Source organism: Hoplias malabaricus, chromosome 13 (assembly GCF_029633855.1).
Source record: "Hoplias malabaricus isolate fHopMal1 chromosome 13, fHopMal1.hap1, whole genome shotgun sequence".
NCBI lineage: Eukaryota > Metazoa > Chordata > Actinopteri > Characiformes > Erythrinidae > Hoplias > Hoplias malabaricus.
The window spans coordinates 8353178-8374428 of NC_089812.1; the positions used below are offsets into that span (position 1 = coordinate 8353178).

General features: G+C 40.6%; 2 gene segments (V, D, J or C); both read right to left on the reverse strand.

The window, feature by feature from the left end:
• Positions 1–6945: 6945 nt before the first annotated feature.
• Positions 6946–7398, reverse strand: LOC136665292 (immunoglobulin heavy variable 4-59-like). The segment is given in 2 exon segments: positions 6946–7253; positions 7356–7398. Coding segments are annotated over 2 exon segments (351 nt in total).
• A 7494-nt stretch (positions 7399–14892) lies between these two features.
• Positions 14893–17287, reverse strand: LOC136664442 (immunoglobulin heavy variable 4-59-like). The segment is given in 2 exon segments: positions 14893–15200; positions 17236–17287. Coding segments are annotated over 2 exon segments (360 nt in total).
• Positions 17288–21251: the final 3964 nt, after the last annotated feature.

Sequence of the window (21251 nt, forward strand, 5' to 3'; positions counted from 1 at the left end):
AAAACTTCATACTCTTAGCTAATTTCGAGACGTCTCTCGTAAGCTTTTTCTGAAGTCTGAGATTTTCTCGGATCTCCTCGTTGTTGTTGTCGTCGGCGTCCTCTCTTTTCCGCTTTCTTTCGTGGTTCGTTACTTCTGTCGAGCTCTCGGGACTGAATTCTCGTAACTCTGTTGAACTTCGAACTGAACTGCGTTGGGCTGCTCTGTGTTTTCAAGGCTGGCGCGGTCACGCCTTAACGGGAGGAGTCCTCTTTCTGATTGGACACAAATTCAGTCTCACGTGACTCTCGCTAGGGGGAGAGAGTCGAAGGGGGTTTGAATCATTGATTCACACATAAAGAATATGAATTTCGCGTATCGAAATTCTTATACCTGTTATCAACATATAACAATGGGTACACTGGATTATTAATATCAAACATTTACATAAGGTTTCATTTTTAGGTCCCATTTATGACGATACGCTAGAAAGGAATATTAATCCGTTTTCTCTTATTCAGAGGTAGGATTTTTTTTCATGATAGAAACGATCCACAATATACAACATTTCATTAGGAGGTAGGCATTCATCTGAGGGTACAGAAAGTGACATTAATACATCTGTTTATACACAAATAATCAGAGTTCGACTATTTTCCGCTATGGTTTCCGGCGACTCCGAGCGAGGCGTAGTTTCGCCAGTGTCCATTTGGGGTCGCTGTTAGTCCATGTGTAGGTTGTCGCTTAGATGAGTCAATGGGGTTCAATTCGAGGTCACCCCCTCTGAACATCTGTTGATTCCCGTGGAAGATAACGAGACATTGAGGTGCCACTTTGTCTCAAGCAGGATTATAACCCTTCCTTTTGTTTGAGGTTCCTGTCTCTTAAGAGCATTATAAAAATTGGTTATCTCGACAGTTCCTGTTAGTTAAAAGAGAGAAGGGGGTTGTTGGGGCCATGTGTTACTTTAAAGGGTTCTTTGATGTTTTAGCTTATGTGTGTGCGCGCGGTTGTAAAGTTCTTCAACCCCGCAGGTACAAACAATCCACTGGAATGTGGCTTGGTCGCAGAGGAACGGTCCTATTCAGACTGGAAAAGTTTTAATTCAAAACTTTTCATTTCTTCATTTCAATCTGTCCAAATATATCTTAGGTCTATACTCCACTACATCAGTGTTATGAAAAACAGCTGCAGTTTCATTGAGAGAACAGTGGAGATTTTTTAGTGAATTGCGCCCCCTGCTGGAATAACAATTGACTTTTAAACTGGGGTTCTTTTAAAATTGTCAGAGCTTTGTGAGATATTACAGACTGTTGCTGTGACTGAGGGACAATCTCAGTTGGATGTGAACAGACTATTGTCTCAGCATTTGGAATACTAAAGCAATGACTACAGTTGTAGGTGTTTGTAACTCATAACCAGTAAATACATTAAAACAAATATTCAACACAATGAAATAAATAGAATTAAAGAAGCTGGAGTCAAGACCTGATGCAGTGATTGTATATAATGTAAAATAACACAGCAGCAATTAACTGAGATACAATAATTTTTTTAATAACCAAAAGTCCTGAAGACACCACTGATGAAGTACTACCTACACTTACATTTACAGCATTTGGCAAATACTGGACCTTGGTCTTTGGGGATATAGTCAGTCGTATCCTTTTGTGAAGTTGGCTGTAGATGTCTATCGGGTTGTCTCTCTTTAATGGTGGCAGAACTGTGTCCTGAATCTTATAAAATGATCAACACTATAGTCTCAGTCTTCAGAGTCTGTTGTTTTAGCAGCACTTTGACCACGACCCACGTTCTTTAACGTCTGGGTGAATTGGAAAAGTATAAAATAGTGAGGAACTTGACTCGGCTGTGGGTTTTTGCATTAGTTTGTGTCACTGTGAGTCTCTCTCTCTTGCGCAGTAATACACAGCTGTGTCCCCAGTGTCCAGACTCTGTCCTCGTAATGTTATTGTGTTTGTTCCAGTGTCTCTAGAGATAGTGTACTTATTTTTTAGTTCATCAGTGAAGTGAGTGCCCCCAGTGCTATCAATACGTCCGATCCACTCCAGAGATTTTCCTGAAGGCTGCCTGATCCACGCTGTCCAAGATACTGAATACGAGACCTTGCAGTCAATGGTCAGAGCCTGGTCTGGACGGACCACCACAGAAGCAGGCTGGGTCAGTTCATAACAGTGGACACCTGTGGATCAGAAATACACAGAAATACAAAGTGATTAGATTCATCATCTTTGACATAAACAAAACCTCAATATTGTTGAGTGTTGTTTACTGAGGAACTGACAGGAAGTAGCTGCCAGCAGGAGCAGTAGAGATGTAGAGAACATGATTGGTGTTGAAGTGTGGGTTGAAGCTTGAGCTGTGGGGTCTTCTCTGTTCTCCATACTTTAATAGAGAGAGTCTAATCTCCTAAATACACATATTTCCAGTGGGAGGAAGCTGGTATTTGTTAATATAATGACCCATGAGAAGCTAAGCTAATTAAAATGTACAGTAGGGGTCAGTAGCTTAACACAGAACATGTTAGAACACCCACTGTTTGTTTTCAACAGATGTAAGAAGCAACATTTTCAGGAAAAAATACACCTACATATGTGCATACATTTAACTTCCTGTAACAGACTGTAACAATGTGCCCAAACATTTGTAGATACTTCATGTATAATCAGTGAATTCAGCTTCGATGGTAAGGTGTTAGAGCTGTTACAGACACAGACACAAGCTTGGATTCTCTACATGATGTCATTTTACTCTCAGTTCCCTGCAGCTGGTACCTCACACTTGCTGTTAGTGAAAGTTTGAACCAAACAGTTCTCTATCACAAATCAATCTTTCCTCACTCTGTCTTAATACCTGAGAACTCAGCCACATCCTGTCTCTTTCTTTTTTGAAAGTGTGGTGCCACCTACTGGAACATTAAACAAAAACAAGGGGCCACTGACACTTACACATTGATTAATTCCTATGTAAATATTGGAGATAAATTTTCCAACTCAAATGAGACCTGAAAACATAAACATTGTTGTCGTTAATAATTAATGATATTAATGAATCTTGGAGGAAAGTTCCAGCTTTAACAAAAACTCGATCTGGACTAAGACAGATTTTCATAAGTTTTTGTACAGTGCTCTCACACAGCTGTACCACTGTGTCTGTCTGGCGCAGTAATAAACAGCCGTGTCCCCAGTCTCCAAGCTGCTGATGTCTAAGAAAAGCACGTTGCTGCTGGTGTCTCTGGATATTGTGAAGCGATTCTTAAAGGAAGAGCCAGAGTCTATAGATCCACCACCCCAGATGATCCCAATCCACTCCATGGCTTTTCCTGGAGGTTGTCTGATCCAACCAGTTCCCCAGCCACTGAGGTCATAGCCAGAGATTTGACAGGAAATCTTCACTGATTGTCCAGGAGACTTCACCTGATCAGGAGACGAGCTCAGACTGATGCCATGGACATCTGAGAAGAAGAAGCATATTTATTAATCACATTTTGACCTCACTACCACCAACATGGTCGAATAACAATAGTCTAAAACGGCTTGATGTAGTAATATTATTATTAACAAAGCTTTTACATCCCATTTCAGTTTTTTTCTTTGACAGCAGCGATGAGTGTCCACTTACACGGTGAAGTGGCCAGCAAGAGTAGAACTGTCCAGTCCAAGATTGCTCTAAAAGTGCCTGAAAATGTACACTGAAGCATATTTCCTGCAGTGTGTTTGTACAAGTGTGTGTGTGTGATTATGTCTGTGTGTATTATCCACAAATATATCTGAGTGCAGGGCTCTTATTTTGCATATAGGTCATACTTCAGAAGTTTAGTCCTTGTGAACATCTCGCTGGTGATTAGTTGTTTAAAACACTGAAGACCACAGTGAATCTGAACTCACTGATAGCTGATTGGCGGCTTATATTTTTGTATTTCCTGTTTATTTACAAACAAAAAGCAAAGCTTAAATGTGACATCTGCATTTTAATAAAAGTTTCTACCTTTTGGATAAATTAAGAATGAAACTGTTTGTAAAAATAAAATCTGAACACAGAATATAAGTAAAAATAAAACTTTTTTTTTTTTTAATCCTTTTCTGAAAGACAAGAAACAAGGATACAGCAACATTAAAGGAGAGTACCACTACATAATAGATATATAATATATGAAATATACATAAAAGCTGCTTGTGTTTGTGTTCTCAGATAATCCTGTGTCTCATGCTTTCACTTTATTTCCTTCCTGTGTTCTCATTAGTGATAATTTCTCAGTTTAATAATTATTACTTCTTATTTTCTAAGTACATCTGCTTCGAGTCATCAGTTGGGAATATTCAGAATATTAGATTTATTGGACAGATTTTCCAAAGAATACTTCAGAAACTATTTGGTTTATTCATAAGTTTTATTGTTATATGTGAAATACACCTCAGTTACTGAACAAAGAAGTTCATATTCTGCTTACATTCAGATTGGGAAATGAATAAATATAAATATATGAAAACACATACAAAAATGAAAAGCAGAAATGAATAGTCTGGGATTTTGTGTGTGTGTGTGTGTGTGTGTTGGAGCTAATCACACACTTTGAAAGACAGTTTTTGTGGTAGTTTCAGAATATTCTAAAAACTGGACCCAACACAGGTTTCATAAGAATTTTTCAGAGACTGTAAAACTCTACTGAATATTGAGTTCAGCAAACTCTGGTGTTGTTGTTGTCATACGTTATTGTACGGGTGGTGTGTAGCGAGCGCAGTAATACACAGCTGTGCCTGCGGTGTCCAGGTTCTGTCCGTTCAGAAACACAGTGCTGCTGGTCATTTCTCTGGAGATACTGAGCTTTGCCTTGAGGGAATCTTTGTAGTCTGTGCTTCCACCAGCATGGATCATACCAATGAAGACCTTTTCCTTCAGTTTGACGTATCCATGAAGGCGCTTTAGAGGTGTCACTCAAGGAATATCCTGAAATCTTACAGGAGATTGTCAAAGACCCCCCAGGCCTAATAACCACATGAAGTGTGAGAGATGGAACAGAGTGTGTTGTGTTGCTGAGAGTAGTGGAGGGTGTTTTTGTTCAGGTCTGCTGTCTGTTTTAAACACTGTGACTCTCTGCCGCAGTAATAAACAGCTGTGTCCTGAGGCTGAAAGTTCTGGCCTCGTAAGTACACCATGCTGATGGAAGTGTCCTGAATGAAACTGATCTTGCTCTTCACTGAGTCTTTAGTATTAGTGCTACCACTGTTACAAAGATACCCGAGCCATTCCAGAGCTTTTCCAGCAGGCTGCCGTATCCAGTTAATGCAGTAGCTGGACTCTGAGATTTTACAGGAGATGGAGAAGGATTCTCCGGGTTTTATGACCACTGAGGATGGCTGTGTGAGCTCCACACTGTCCACCCCACCTGAGAAGAAGAACAACAGTGCATGGTGTTGAATCATTTACAGTGCACTGTATCTATCAATACACACAGCCACTGGAAACAGCTGGATCTCTAGCTGCTGTTTTTAATTTGAGATGTCACACAGATTTACCACATGCAGCTGCTATTAACAGCATCAGAAACACTGAGGAGATCATCATTGGTTTGTGAAGATGCTGTTCTCCTCCTCACCAACACACACAGACCTTCCTTATATAAGAAGAGGAGGTGGAGGATTTGCATATATCTGCATACACGTGTATCATTTCGCCATGTTTACATTAAACACACTGGACTCCCAAATAACAGAGTTGCTGCTGCATTACATTCCTCACATTCATTGAACAATTTTACCTAGAGCAAGTTTAAAACTGATGGCTAATGCAATATTAGGGGTTTGGTCTTGTTCTGTATGTAGTGAGATATTCCTGCCCGAGCTGGGAGTCAACCCTCAGGCTGCCATGTGACCCCTGTACTACTCTATGCACTTTTAATAAATTATAATCCCATAGTTCAGACAAATAGCCCAACAACCACCATCCTACCAACATCCCATTATACACCCCTCTATTATTTTATACTTGCTTCTATAGGCACAAATGGTAATAAACACAGTGTAACTAAACTTCAAATGAAATGTGTGCCAAACAATTTGTGTAAAAACCTACTCTGTTTAACCCAGAAGATTTATTTTTCTTTTATATTAATTCACTTAAAATGTTAATTTCCATTATAGTGTATTTATTATAATTATATAATAATTAACATTAATCATTTGAAATGTAAAATGAATCAAACTTAATGTAATTAAAAATATTAAAATAGTAAAATATTATTCACCCTTGTTAAAATTTCAAACAGTTGGGATTATTATCTATGAGCAGTGGAGTGTTGTTCCTGATTCCAATTCTGGATTCCCTGGAAGTATGTTGGATATGAAGTGGACATTCAGTTAAAATACATCCACAGTTCAGTTCACAATTATTTAATAAATTATTCAGTACAATCTAAAGGAAACTGTGCTGCAAGTTTACTTCATTCTTGGGGTTTGCCCTTAGTTTACCATGAAGGTCTGCTTGCTCTGCTTTATATCATTTGCTGGATTTTAGCGCCACCTGTAGTTGTAATAATGGTAATGTATACACACAACTGATTTTGATCACTGAACAAACCCGGACTCTTTGTATCAACATTTGCAGTGTCTTGTCATTAGCAAATTTCAAAATTTAGTATTTGCTTCTGCCGTGTGAAATGAAACACTACAGGCTTTGGGATGGTTTATTTATAATATCATAAGTAACTTAGGAGCAACAAATATTTATTTGATGTTGCAGATATATAACTGTAGAACAACTAAGGTGATGACACGTTTGAACATTAATATTAGTTCTGTAAAAACATGTAATAACATCAAACTTCTTGTATGTGTTGTAAAAAAGTAATTAGAAAAATGATGACAAAATATAAAGTAGTTCATGGTCCAGGGAAAATAGTTTGTGCACTGCACTGTGAGGGTTTTTGTACACCGTGTTTATTAGTCTGTGTCACTGTGTCTCACCCGCGCAGTAATACACAGCTGTGTCCCCAGTGTCCAGACTCTGTCCTCGTAATGTTATTGTGTTTGTCCCAGTGTCTCTAGAGATAGTGAACTTGCTTTTTAGTTTGTTATTGTAAGCTGTGCCCCCACTACTGCTGATATATCCAATCCATTCCAGAGCTTTTCCTGAAGGCTGCCGGACCCAACCTGTAGTATAGCTAGAAACTGAATACGAGACCTTGCAGTCGATGGTCAGAGCCTGGTCTGGACGGACCACCACAGAAGCAGGCTGGGTCAGTTCTACACAGTGGACACCTGTGGATAAGAAATACACAGAAATACAAAGTGATGAGATTCATCATTTTGGACATGAAAATAATCTCAATAGTGTTGAGTGTTGTTTATTGAGGAACTGACAGGAAGCAGCTGCCAGCAGGAGCAGTAGAGATGTAGAGAACATGGTTGGTGTTGAAGTGTGGGTTGAAGCTGGAGCTGTGGGATCTTCTCTGTTCTCCACACTTTAAAAAAGAGAGAGGTGTAGTAGGAGGAAGCTGGTATTTGCTTATCTGCAGTGATCTGTGTGAGGCAAAACTATTTAAAGCATGGAATAGAGAGCAGTAGTTTAGAACACGTTAGGAGTCTCCACTCTGTTTTATTCTTCACCTGATAAGTGTCAAGATATGGAGCAGTCCTTAAATGTGCATAAGTATGTATGTGAGTAAGTGGCAGTGAGTGAGTTTCAAAACCATTCCATGAGGTGGTTTGCATCAACTACACTAGACTGTATATATATTAAGGGCAAAATATGTTATTAAATTGCAAATAAAATAGAGTACCTCACTACACACATAAAATGCATGGGTCTTCTAAGTTCTTCAATAGTTATATTGTTATTACATAATTAAAACATCCAGAAAAGTGCTGTTCATTAACTGCCTCATGGTTTGATCATCAACATCCCAGGTGTTCATTAGAGTATGCATGTTTTCTATAACATTACTTTATCACATGTTTTTCCACGTTTTTATTAATTGACTAAATGAAATATGTGAACTGATCATTTGAACTAATAGAAGCTTAAATGAAAATGTTAAATATAAGCATTACTGAAAAAATGCAACTAAAAACAATTATGAATACACTTCCTACACTTTCCTTCTAATTCCAGACTTTTCCTCCATCAAATTGAATTCTTTACATCAAACAAGGCAATGATGAACAAATAAGTAGTTGTTGTATCATGATCCGGATTGTATTTAATAGTATTTGAAAAAATATCTCCTCTAATAACTGTGCAGTCACACATTAACTAAACACATGTAGCAACTATAAACTTATTACTGAAGCTTAACTGTAGAACAACTAAGGTGATTACACATGTTATAAAATTAATAATGGTTGTATAAAAACATTATGAACTCATTGTTATATGTTCTGTAAGGGTGTAGATACCCATTTATCAATGACAGTATAAAGTGGGACCTGTTTGGCTGGTTCTTTGTCCAGTGAAACTAGTTAAGCTTATGTGTACTGCACTGTGAGGGTTTTTGTACACCATGTGCATTAAATTGTGTCACTTTGAGCCTCTGGTGCAGTAATACACAGCTGTGTCCCCAGTGTCCAGATTCTGTCCTTGTAATGTCATTGTGTTCGTCCCTGAATCCCCAGAGATGCTGAACTTGGTTTTCAGTTTATCATTGAAATAATCACTCCCACCAACATAGGTATATCTGATCCACTCCATAGTTTTTTTAGAGAGGTAGTAATTCGGGTCTGGTGCATTGCGGATTGGGTGGCAGCCAGGGTCGGGGGCCCTGGCTTTCTGATCCTCGGTTACTGAAACTGGTGCGCGAGGTTGAGAGATACCGGCTAGATATAGTTGGGCTCACCTCGACACAAAGTATGGGTTCTGGAACCAATCTCCTTGAGAGGGGTTGGATGCTCTTTCACTCTGGAGTTGCCCAGGGTGAGAGGCGTAAGGCAGGAGTGGGCTTACTCATAGCCCCCCGGCTTAGCGCCTGTATGTTGGGGTTTACCCCTGTGGACGAGAGGGTTATTTCCCTGCACTTTCAGGTTGGGGAACGGGCTCTGACTGTTGTTTGTGCTTATGCACCGAACAGCAGTTCAGAATACCATGCCTTCTTGGGGACCCTAGAGGGGGTGCTGGAGAACGCTCATTCTGGGGACTCCATTGTTCTGCTGGGGGACTTCAACGCTCACGTGGGTAATGACAGTGAGACCTGGAGGGGCGTGATTGGGAGGAACGGCCCCGCTGATCTGAACCCGAGTGGTGTTCAGTTATTGGACTTCTGTGCTCGTCACAGTTTGTCCATTATGAACATCATGTTCGAGCATAAGGGTGTCCACAAGTACACCTGGCATCAGGATACCCTAGGCCGCGTTTTGATGATCGACCTTATAGTCGTATCATCGGACCTGCGGCCATATGTTCTGGACACTCGGGTGAAGAGAGGTGCTGAGCTGTCAACTGATCACCACCTTGTGGTGAGTTGGATCAGATGGCGGGGGAGGATGCCGGACAGACTTGGCAGGACCAAACGCGTGCTGAGGGTTTGCTGGGAACATTTGGCAGAGGAACCTGTCAGAAAGATCTTCAACTCGCACATCTGGCAGAACTTCGACTGTGTCCCGGGGGAGGCTGGTGACATTGAGTCCGAGTGGGCCATGTTCCGGACCTCCATTGTTGAGGCGGCTGAACGGAGCTGTGGCTGCAAGGTTGTCGGTGTCTGTCAGGGTGGCAATCCCCGCACTCGGTGGTGGACACCCCGGGTGAGGGGGGCTGTCAAGCTGAAGAAAGAGTCCTATCGAGCCTGGTTGGCTCGGAGGACTCCGGAGGCAGCCGACAGGTACCGGGGAGCCAAGCGGCTCGCGGGTTCGGCTGTCGCTGAGGCAAAAACTCTGGTGTGGGAGGAGTTCGGTGAGAACATGGAAAACGACTTTCGGTCGGCTCCGAGAAGTTTCTGGCAAACCATCAGGTGACTCAGGAGGGGAAAGCGGTTTTCCACCAACACTGTATATGGTGGGGGTGGGGAACTGTTGACCTCGACTGGGGACATCATTAGGCGGTGGAAAGAATACTTCGAGGATCTTCTCAATCCCACCAGCACATCTCCGCCGAGGAAGCAGAGTTTGGGGACCCCAGGGGGGGCTCGTCTATCACTGGGGCTGAGGTGATAGGGAAACTCCTTGGCGGTAGGGCTCCGGGGGTGGATGAAGTTTGCCCTGGGTTCCTCAAGGCTCTGGATGTTGTGAGACTGTCCTGGCTGACACGTCTTTGCACCATCGCGTGGACGTCGGGGGCAGTGCCTCTGGACTGGCAGACTGGGGTTTTGGTTCCCCTTTTTAAAAAGGGGGATCGGAGGGTGTGTTCCAACTATAGGGGGATCACACTCCTCAGCCTCCCCGGTAAGGTCTATGCGGGGGTACTGGAGAAGAGAGTCCGACTGATAGTTGAACCTCGGATCCAGGAGGAACAATGCGGATTCCGCCCCGGTCATGGAACACATGACCAGCTCTTTACCCTCGCTAGGATCCCGGAGGGGGCATGGGAGTTCGCTCAACTAGTCTACATGTGTTTTGTGGATCTGGAGAAGGCACTCGACCGTCTCCCTCGGGGTATTCTGTGGGGGGTGCTCAGGGAGTATGGGGTACTGCGCTCTTTGCTACGAGCCATCCAGTCCCTGTATAAACAGAGCAGGAGTCTGGTTCGTATGGCTGGCAGTAAGTTCGACTAGTTTCCAGTTGGATTTGGACTCCATCAGGGCTGGCCGTTGTCACCGGTTCTGTTCATAATTTTTATGGACAGAATTTCTCGGCGTAGCCAAGTGGCGGAGGGTGTCCGTTTTGGTGGTCTCAGGATTCCATGTCTGCTTTTTGCGGATGATGTGGTCTTGTTGGCTTCATCGAGCTGGGACCTCCTCTTGCTGGACCAGTTTGCAGCTGAGTGTGAAGCAGTAGGGATGAGGATCAGCACCTCCAAGTCCGAGTCCATGGTACTCAGTCAGAAAAGGGTGGAGTGCTCTCTCCAGGTTGGAAGTGAGATCCTGCCTCGAGTGGAGGAGTTTAAATACCTCGGGGTCTTGTTCACGAGTGAGGGAAAGATGGAGCGTGAGATTAACAGGCGGATCGGGGCAGCATCAGCAGTAATGCGGGCTCTGTACCGGTCCATTGTGGTGAAGAGAGAGCTGAGCAGAAAAGCAAAGCTCTCGATTTACCGTTCAATCTACGTCCCAACCCTCACCTATGGTCACAAGCTTTGAGTGGTGACCGAAAGAACGAGATCACGGGTACAATTGGCTGAAATGAGTTTTCTCCGCAGGGTGTCTGGACCCTTAGAGACAGGGTTAGGAGCTCTGACATCCGGGAGATGCTCTGAGTGGAGCCGCTGCTCCTCCATGTCGAGAGGAGCCAGTTGAGGTGGTTCCGGCATCTGGTTCGGATGCCTCCTGGACGCCTTCCTGGTGACGGGGAGGAGGCCCCGGGGCAGACCAAGAACACGCTGGAGAGACTACATGTCTCGACTGGCCTGGGAATGCCTCGGTATACCCCCGGAGGAGCTGGAGGCAGTGGCTGGGGAGAGGGAGGTCTGGGTTTCTTTGCTCCGACTGCTTCCCCCGCGACCCGGATCCGGATAAGCGGTGGATAATGGATGGATGGATGGATATTCTTTACTGAATAACTCACAGCAAACTGCTGAAAGCAGGAGCAGTAGAGACGCAGAGAACATGATGACGATGGACCTGTGGGATCTTCTCTGAACAGATGAATAGTCTCATCCTTATTTTAAATCTAAAGCCACAAGTGAACATTTGCATAGAGGAATCTTTCTTCATACTTTATTCAGACTGAGTTTCATATCCCTGAAGTTACTGCAATAATGGGCCATGGTCCACTTTTAATAAATTGTATTAGTTTCTTCATATACTCACTCAACTGTAGACAGTACACCACAATATAGATTTGATAATACAGGTTTCTCACATTTATGATACGCCTCCTCACTCAGCAGACATTTGTCATGCCATTATATATTACAAAACATTGCTGTCTAAATAATTATCCTGATGTAAGCTGTGTGTAATTATTAATAGTCTTGGCAGCATTAATGAGTTTCAAATATCACAACTGCTATTGTATATCAGTGAAATGATGAAGTGTTTAATATATAATGCATGCAGGGGACTTTGGGGGTGTTGCCTTGAGGAAACAGTAGATGACAAAAAGTGTTGTGTGAAATAACAATTATTTTCTGAGCTGTGAGTTTATTTCTTATTTTGATTTGAGCCCTTAATTTTCTGTTAATTTCCAATGGCTCAGCTTTAGATCATTTGCTGGACTTTAGTGCCACCTATGGCTGTAGAAATGGTAGTGTACAGATTATCATCACTGACTAAACTCATTAACTGTACAAAGCAACACTTGCCATCTCTTGTCACAATACATAAAAAAAAATAAAATTCAATATTTACTTCAGCAGCGTGAAAGTAAATCCTTTTTTTACATTAAACATACTGTTACACATTCATACAGCATAGTACATGTCTGTTTTTATTGATTACATATAAAGTTGTAGTAAGAAAATAACATACTCCATAGTGCATTTTTGGAATATTATCAGCCTCATGATTTGATCACCACTTCCTTAATACACTCATTATATTATATTTAATTAATGCTATTGTTTGTAATACGAATGACATTTTTTCTGGTTGTTAATAAAACAAGCTTGAACAGTACATTTCAAATATTACACCTGAAATGATGGAGTTAATAATGAACATTAATTAGAAGTTCCTAGACTTTTATCTCACATCATAACTGTTTCCTTAAATAAAAAAAAAAAACAGTACAATAAGCACATCTCCCAATTCTGGACCTGCTCTTTGAAGTGTCTGGTAACAGCACATTAATGGTGAATTATTCACTGACACAGATGAATTACTGATACACAAATCAAGTAAATATATTCTATCTTCAATATTTATTTGTGTATAATTACATTTAAATATGCAGTAATTCTGAAGACTGCAGTAAAACCTGAAGTTGATTCAAACACCTGTATCAATGTGATTGATCTGTGACAGTGAATATATCAGCTGTACTTCCATCGTTAAATGTGTTTGTGTGTGTCAATAAGGTGTAATTACACCATCATTCATGACGCTTTATAAAGAAGATCCCATTGGGCTAATTCTCTTAGTGAAACTATAGTTGATTATATGTGTGGTGCACTGTGAGGGTTTTTGTACAGCGGGTGCATTAGTTTGTGTCACTGTGAGTCTCTGGCGCAGTAATACACAGCTGTGTCCCCAGTGTCCAGACTCTGTCCTCGTAATGTTATTGTCTTCGTCCCTGAATCCCCAGAGATACTGAACTTGCTTTTCAGTTTATCATTGTAAACTGGGCTCCCACCAACATAGAAATGTCCAATCCACTCCAGAGCTTTTCCTGAAGGCTGTCGGATCCAACCTGTCCAATAGCCAGTGACTGAATACGAGACCTTGCAGTCGATGATCAGAGCCTGGTCTGGACGGATGACCACAGAAACAGGTTGGGTCAGTTCTTCACAGTGGACACCTGTGGATCAGAAAAACAAACACTGCATGTCTATTCTTCTCATGATATAGATTTAGAAAACTGTCGTTTACATTGTATCAAACATCTCTGAAAAATGACCAGGCCAGTAGAAATAATTTAAAAGTTGGAAATTCATATTTTTTTCCCACAGCTGCAAAAATCTACTCTTTATTGTGTTAAAACTGGATATCATTAAAATGAAATATATTATTTACTGAATAACTCACAGCAAGCTGCTGAAAGCAGGAGCAGTAGAGACAAAGAGAACATGATGATGATGGACCTGTGGGATCTTCTCTGAACAGATGAATAGTCTCATCCTTGTTTTAAATCTAAAGCCACAAGTGAACATTTGCATACAGGAATCTTTCTTCATACTTTATTCAGTCTGAGTTTCATATCCCTGAAGTTACTGCACTGACCCCTAGTGGCTCTGGCTGAAAATTTTTTGTGCAGAATCCTTTCTCATCTCAACAGCTGGAGAGTCTGTGTCCAGCAGGGTTTGGGAGGCTTACTGGGTGTGTGTTAGCAGGGGATCAACAAACTTCGCTTAACACTGGCCCTTCAGGACTGGAGCTGTGGACCCCTGTCTACACTGAGCTTGGCTTTCACCCTGATTATGAATATTATTAGTTGTTATAGTAATCTTGATTTTATTTCATGCACATCTCAGCGACTGATCATCAGCTGTTTACCACTGCATCTGCACCATGACACTTTTGTACATGCAAAGTTTTTTGCAGACAGTTAGTGGGTAACACTGCTTTCCACACAGAAGACCTCAGTTCAGTTCCCCAGTGGAGAGCCTGAGAACCCCAGCTCATTATCCACAGATCATTCAATGAAATATGTATTTCACAAATATATAACAAACGTTACTATATCATTTGTATATGTCTACTATACACTCAAAAATAATTGCAGTGTTGTCCTTAAATAAATCTCTACATGCTCCATAAAGTGTGTGTCCCACATAAGAGCAGCCATGTTTAAAATGAATTTAGTACAGAATCTCCCAAAAATCCAGGCCACTGTATGCAAGTTAACAAAATATCATTTAGAGATCCAGCTTGGCTAAAAATCTGGGATTATAGCTGATGGGAAACATAACAATTATTACCAAAGGTCATTGAAATAATAGACTGTGTAATATACAGTGTGTACAGGGGGATGTGCACCTTGAGGAAACTGTGGTGTAGACAAAGTGTTGTGTGAAAATCAATTAATTTAGCAATAAAACTAGGTTTAAATTAAATATAATGTAATGGAGATTATGCATTGTGTGAAAGATGGAACAGAGTGTGTTGTGCTTGCTGAGAGTAGTGGAGGGTGTTTTTGTTCAGGTCTGCTGTCTGTTTTAAACAATGTGACTCTCAGCACAGTAATACACAGCTGTATCCTGAGGCTGAAAGTTCTGGCCTCGTAAGTTCACTGTGCTGATGGAAGTGTCCTGGCTGAAACTGATCTTGCTCTTCACTGAGTCTTTAGTATTAGTGCTACCACTGTTACACAGATATCTGAGCCATTCCAGAGCTTTTCCAGCAGGCTGCCGTATCCAATGAATGCAGTAGCTGGACTCGGAGATCTTACAGGAGATGGAGAATGATTCTCCAGGTTTTATGACCACTGAGGACGACTGGGTAAGCTCCACACTGTCCACCCCACCTGAGAAGAAGAAGAACAGTGCATAGTGTTGAATTATTTACAGTGCTCTGTATCTATCAATACACACAGCCACTGGAAACAGCTGGATCTCCAGCTGCTGTTTTTAATTTGAGACGCCACACAGACTTACCACATGCAGCTGCTATTAACAGCATCAGAAACACTGAGGAAATCATCATTGGTTTGTGAAGATGCTCTTCTCCTCCTCACCAACACACACAGACCTTCCTTATATAACAGAAAGAGGTGAAGGGTTTGCATATATCTGCATACACATGCATCTTATCTCCATTTTTACATTACATACATTTGGTGCTAAAATTAAACGTGTTCCCAAACTTTTGCAGTTGATGCTTCATTACATATGACATTTGTGAGACAGTTTTACTCAGAGCAACTTTGTAATGTTAGGCTAATACAGTGTTAACAGTCTTTTATTACATGTAGTGAGATATTGCTGGCCGAGCTGGGAATCAAACCCTAGGCTGCCATGTGACCACTGTACACCTGTATGCACTTTTTAAAAATGTTTCATGATGCCAAAGTTCATATGAATAATCCAACACAGACACAACCCACCAACAATCATCATACTCCACTAAACGTAGTGTTTTAAACATGTTTCTACAGCCACAAATGGCAAAGGCAATGTGAAGCCTAACGTCCAGTGTCATGTGGCCAGATGTTTTTATTTGTTTTAAAAAAATAATTCAAAGAGTGAAGTTAGATTAATTACTTTAGGATTAAATTCTAAAAGGGAATTCAGCTGTGTTTATTTCTTTGTGGAGGTGAGTCCTCAGTTTACTGTTAACACCTGGTAGCTCATTTGCTGAACTGTAGCGCCACCTAATGTTGTATTTATTGTAATGGAAACACAACAGATCATCATCACTGTATGAATCAACATTTGCACTCTCTTCTCATACAGTAAATTTGAAATTTCCATGTTTATTTCTACAGTGTAAAATGAAATTCTGCAGACTAGACATTGTAGGCTTTGGAATGCTTTTCTTTTAACATGTGTTTTGGTGTTCTAATGTTAAATTTTAATATCATAAGCCATTTAGAGGCAGAAAATATTTATTTACTGTTACAGAAGTATAACTGTAAAACAAAGGTGATTACACGTGTTAACATTAATACTGCATGAGCTGGGTGTCACTGGTTCTGCCCTTGACTGGTTTATATCTTACGTAACAGATCGAAAACAATTTGTCACACTTTCTGGACATAGTTCAACCATTTCATCCATCTCACAAGGGGTCCCACAAGGCTCTGTCCTTGGCCCATTACTGTTTATTGTCTATATACTTCCCCTCGGCCATATTATCCGTCATTTCAATCTTGATTTTCACTGTTACGCTGATGACACACAGATTTACCTCCGGACTAATTCTTTCAACGACCCAACACTCTCCAAATTTGAACTATGTCTCTCAAAAATCAGGCACTGGATGACACAACATTCACTGATGCTTAATAGTAATAAAACTGACCTAATCCTCATTGGCTCCAAATCTACCCTCAATAAAACTGGCTCCCTCACACTCTCGATTGATGATGTCACCCTGTCGCCCTCCACTGTGGTCCGAAATCTTGGTGTCACCCTTGACTCTTCACTTACGTTTCATTCCCATGTTAGTTCCATCATAAAAACCTTATTCTTTCCCCTTCGCAACATTGCTAAAATCTGTCCTTCTCTTTCCCAGTCTGCTTCTGAACGCCTCATTCATGCATTCATCTCCAGCCGTCTTGACTATTGTAACTCTCTTCTTTCTGGCATTAGCTCCTCACTACTACATAAACTCCAAATGGTCCAGAACTCTGCTGCCCTTCTCCTCACCCACACCCGGTCCCACCACCACATCACCCCAGTTCTCCACAACCTCCACTGGCTTCCTGTTAAATATCGTATTCAGTTCAAAATCTTCCTTCTCACCTACAAAGCTCTCAATAACCTAGCTCCCTCTTACTTATCGGACCTTCTTCAACCATACACACCTAATCTCAGATCTTCCTCAACTGGTTTACTCACCACTCCCCCTTCTAAGCTGCGTAGTCTTGGAGACTGAGCCTTCTCCAGACATGCCCCTTGCTTCTGGAACTCCCTTCCTCCAGAAATTCAGCAGTCAACATCTCTATCACTATTCAAATCCAAACTTAAAACACACCTGTTTTCGGCTGCATTTAATCTCTATGTTTCTTGATTAGCCCTTGTTTGTTTTTACCCTTGTTCCTGTTTTGTAGCGTTGTGTGTTATGTAGTGTAATTTGTCCTCTTGTTTTGTTTGATTGTGGATGTGATTGTCTATATGTGTTCATCTGATTGTAAACAGCGTCTTTGGGTTACTGAAAAGCGCTTTAAAAATTCAATTTATTATTATTATTATTATTATTAGTTGTGTATGCACATGTAATTATATCATCATTGTTGACAAAGTATAAAATATTTGGCTAGTTCTTTGTCCAGGGAAACTAGCTGGACATGTGAACTGCACTGTGAGGGTTTTTGTACACCGTGTGCATTACTTTGTGTCACTGTGTGTATCTGGCGCAGTAATACACAGCTGTGTCCCCAGTGTCCAGACTCTGTCCTCGTAATGTTACAGTGTTTGTCCCTGAATCTACAAACATAGTGAACTTGCTTTTCAGTTTATCACTGTAAAATGTGTTCCCACTGCCAAGTATATATCCAATCCACTCCAGAGCTTTCCCTGAAGGCTGTCGGATCCAAGCTGTCCAATAGCTAGAAACTGCATACGAGACCTTGCAGTCAGTGGCCAGAGCCTGGTCTGGACGGACCACCACAGAAGCAGGCTGGGTCAGTACTTCACATTGGACACCTGTGGATCAGAAATACACAGAGATACAAAGTGATCAGATTCATCATCTTGGACATGAACATAATCTCAATAGTGTTGAGTGTTGTTTACTGAGGAACTGACAGGAAGCAGCTGCCAGTATGAGCAGTAGAGATGTAGAGAACATGGTTGGTGTGTGGGTTGAAGCTGGAGCTGTGGGATCTTCTCTGTTCTCGGCGCCTAAATACAGAGAGGTGTAGTGGGAGGGAGCTGGAATTTGTTTATCTGTAGTGACCTGTGAGAGGCAGAACTATTAAAGACGTGTAGGGGGCAGTAGTTTAAAGCAGAACAGATAAAGAACCCCTGCTCTGTATTTATTTTGTCAGCTGATATAAGTATAAACATACAGAGCAGTTAATAAACATGTATGAGTATGTTCATGAGTGAGTGAGTGATTTAGTGAGTGTGTATTTCTCAATAAGATTATTGTAATATTTGAAGAAATACAGCAACAAGTTGAAGGGTGGAGAGAGAAAGGGAAAGCAATGATGGGCCATGGTCCACTTTTAATAAATTGTATTAGTTTCTTCATATACTCGCTCAACTGTAGACAGTACACCACAATATAGATTTGATAATACAGGTTTCTCACATTTATGATACGCCTCCTCACTCAGCAGACATTGGTCATGCCATTATATATTACAAAACATTGCTGTCTAAATAATTATCCTGATGTAAGCTGTGTGTAATTATGAGTCTTGGCAGCATTAATGAGTTTCAAATATCACAACTACTATTATATATCAGTGAAATGATGAACTGTTTAATATATAATGCATGCAGGGGACTTTGGGGGTGTTGCCTTGAGGCAACAGTAGATGACAAAAAGTGTTGTGTGAAATAACAATTATTTTCTGAGCTGTGAGTTTACATCTTATTTTGATTTGAGCCCTTAATTTTCTGTTAATTTCCAGTGGCTCAGCTTTAGATCATTTGTTGGACTTTAGTGCCACCTATGGCTGTAGTAATGGTAGTGTACAGATTATCATCACTGACTAAACTCATTAACTGTACAAAGCAACACTTGCCATCTCTTGTCACATTATAAAAAATAAATTAAATTCAATATTTACTTCAGCAGTGTGAAAAGTAATCAATTTTTACATTAAAACGTACTGTTACACCTTCATACAGCATAGTACATGGCTGTTTTTATTGATTACATATAAAGTTGTAATACAAAAAATAACATACTCCATAGTGCATTTTTGGAATATTATCAGCCTCATGATTTGATCACCACTTCCTAAATACACTCATTATATTATATTTAATTAATGCTATTGTTTGTAATACGAATGACATTTTTTCTGGTTGTTAATAAAACAAGCTTGAACAGTACATTTCAAATATTACAGCTGAAATGATGGAGTTAATAATGAACATTAATCAGAAGTTCCTAGATATTTCTCTCACATCATAACTGTTTCCTTAAATAAAAAAAAACAGTACAATAAGCACATCTCCCAATTCTGGACCTGCTCTTTGAAGTGTCTGGTAACAGCACATTAATGGTGAATTATTCACTGATACAGATGAATTACTGCTGCACAAATCAAGTAAATATATTCTATCTTCAATATTTATTTGTATAATTACATTTAAATATGCAGTAATTCTGAAGACAGCAGTAAAACCTGAAGTTGATTCAAACACCTGTATCAATGTGATTGGTCTGTGACAGTGAATATATCAGCTGTACTTCCATCGTTAAATGTGTTTGTGTGTGTCAATAAGGTGTAATTACAGCATCATTCATGACGCTTTATAAAGGAGATCCCATTGGGCTAATTCTCTTAGTGAAACTATAGTTGATTATATGCGTGGTGCACTGTGAGGGTTTTTGTACACCGTGTGCATTAGTTTGTGTCACTGTGAGTCTCTGGCGCAGTAATACACAGCTGTGTCTCCAATGTCCAGACTCTGTCCTCGTAATGTTATTGTCTTCGTCCCTGAATCCCCAGAGATACTGAATTTGCTTTTCAGTTTATCATTGTAATCTGGGCTCCCACCAACATAGAAATGTCCAATCTACTCCAGAGCTTTTCCTGAAGGCTGTCGGATCCAAGCAGTCCAATAGCCAGTGACTGAAAACGAGACCTTGCAGTCGATGATCAGAGCCTGGTCTGGACGGATGACCATAGAAGCAGGTTGGGTCAGTTCTTCACAGTGGACACCTGTGGATCAGAAATACAAACACTGCATGTCTATTTTTCTCATGATATAGATTTAGAAAACTGCTGTTTACATTGTATCAAACATCTCTGAAAAGTGACCAGGCCAGTAGAAATAATTTAAAAGTTGGAAATTCATATTTTTTTCCCACAGCGGCAAACATCTACTCTTTATTGTGTTAAAACTGGATATCATTAAATTGAAATATATTATTTACTGAATAACTCACAGCAAGCTGCTGAAAGCAGGAGCAGTAGAGACACAGAGAACATGATGACGATGGACCTGTGGGATCTTCTCTGAACAGATGAATAGTCTCATCCTTATTTTAAATCTAAAGCCACAAGAGAACATTTGCATACAGGAATCTTTCTTCATACTTTATTCAGTCTGAGTTTCATATCCCTGAAGTTACTGCACTGACCCCTAGTGGCTCTGGATGGAAAATATTTTTTGCAGAATCCTTTCTCATCTCAACAGCTGGAGAGTCTGTGTCCAGCAGGGTTTGGGAGGTTTACTGGGTGTGTGTTAGCAGGGGATCAACAAACTTCGCTTAACACTGGCCCTTCAGCACTGGAGCTGTGGACCCCTGTCTAGACTGAGCTTGGCTTTCACCCTGATTATGAATATTAATAGTTGTTATAATAATCTTGATATTATTTCATGCACATCTCAGCGACTGATCATAAGCTGTTTACCACTGCAACTGGACCATGACACTTTTGTACATGCAAAGTTTTTCCCAGACGATAAGTGTCGGTATAGTGGGTAACACCACTGCTTTCCACACAGAAGACCTCAGTTCAGTTCCCCAGTGAAGAACCTGAGAACCCCAGCTCATTATACACAGATCATTTAATGTAATATGTTATTTTTATATCACAAGTATATAACAAACATTATATTACAAACATTATTATATCATTTGTATATTTCTTCTATACACTCAAAAATAATTGCAGTGTCGTTTTTGAATGAACCACTATATGCTCCATAAAGTGGGTGCCTCACAT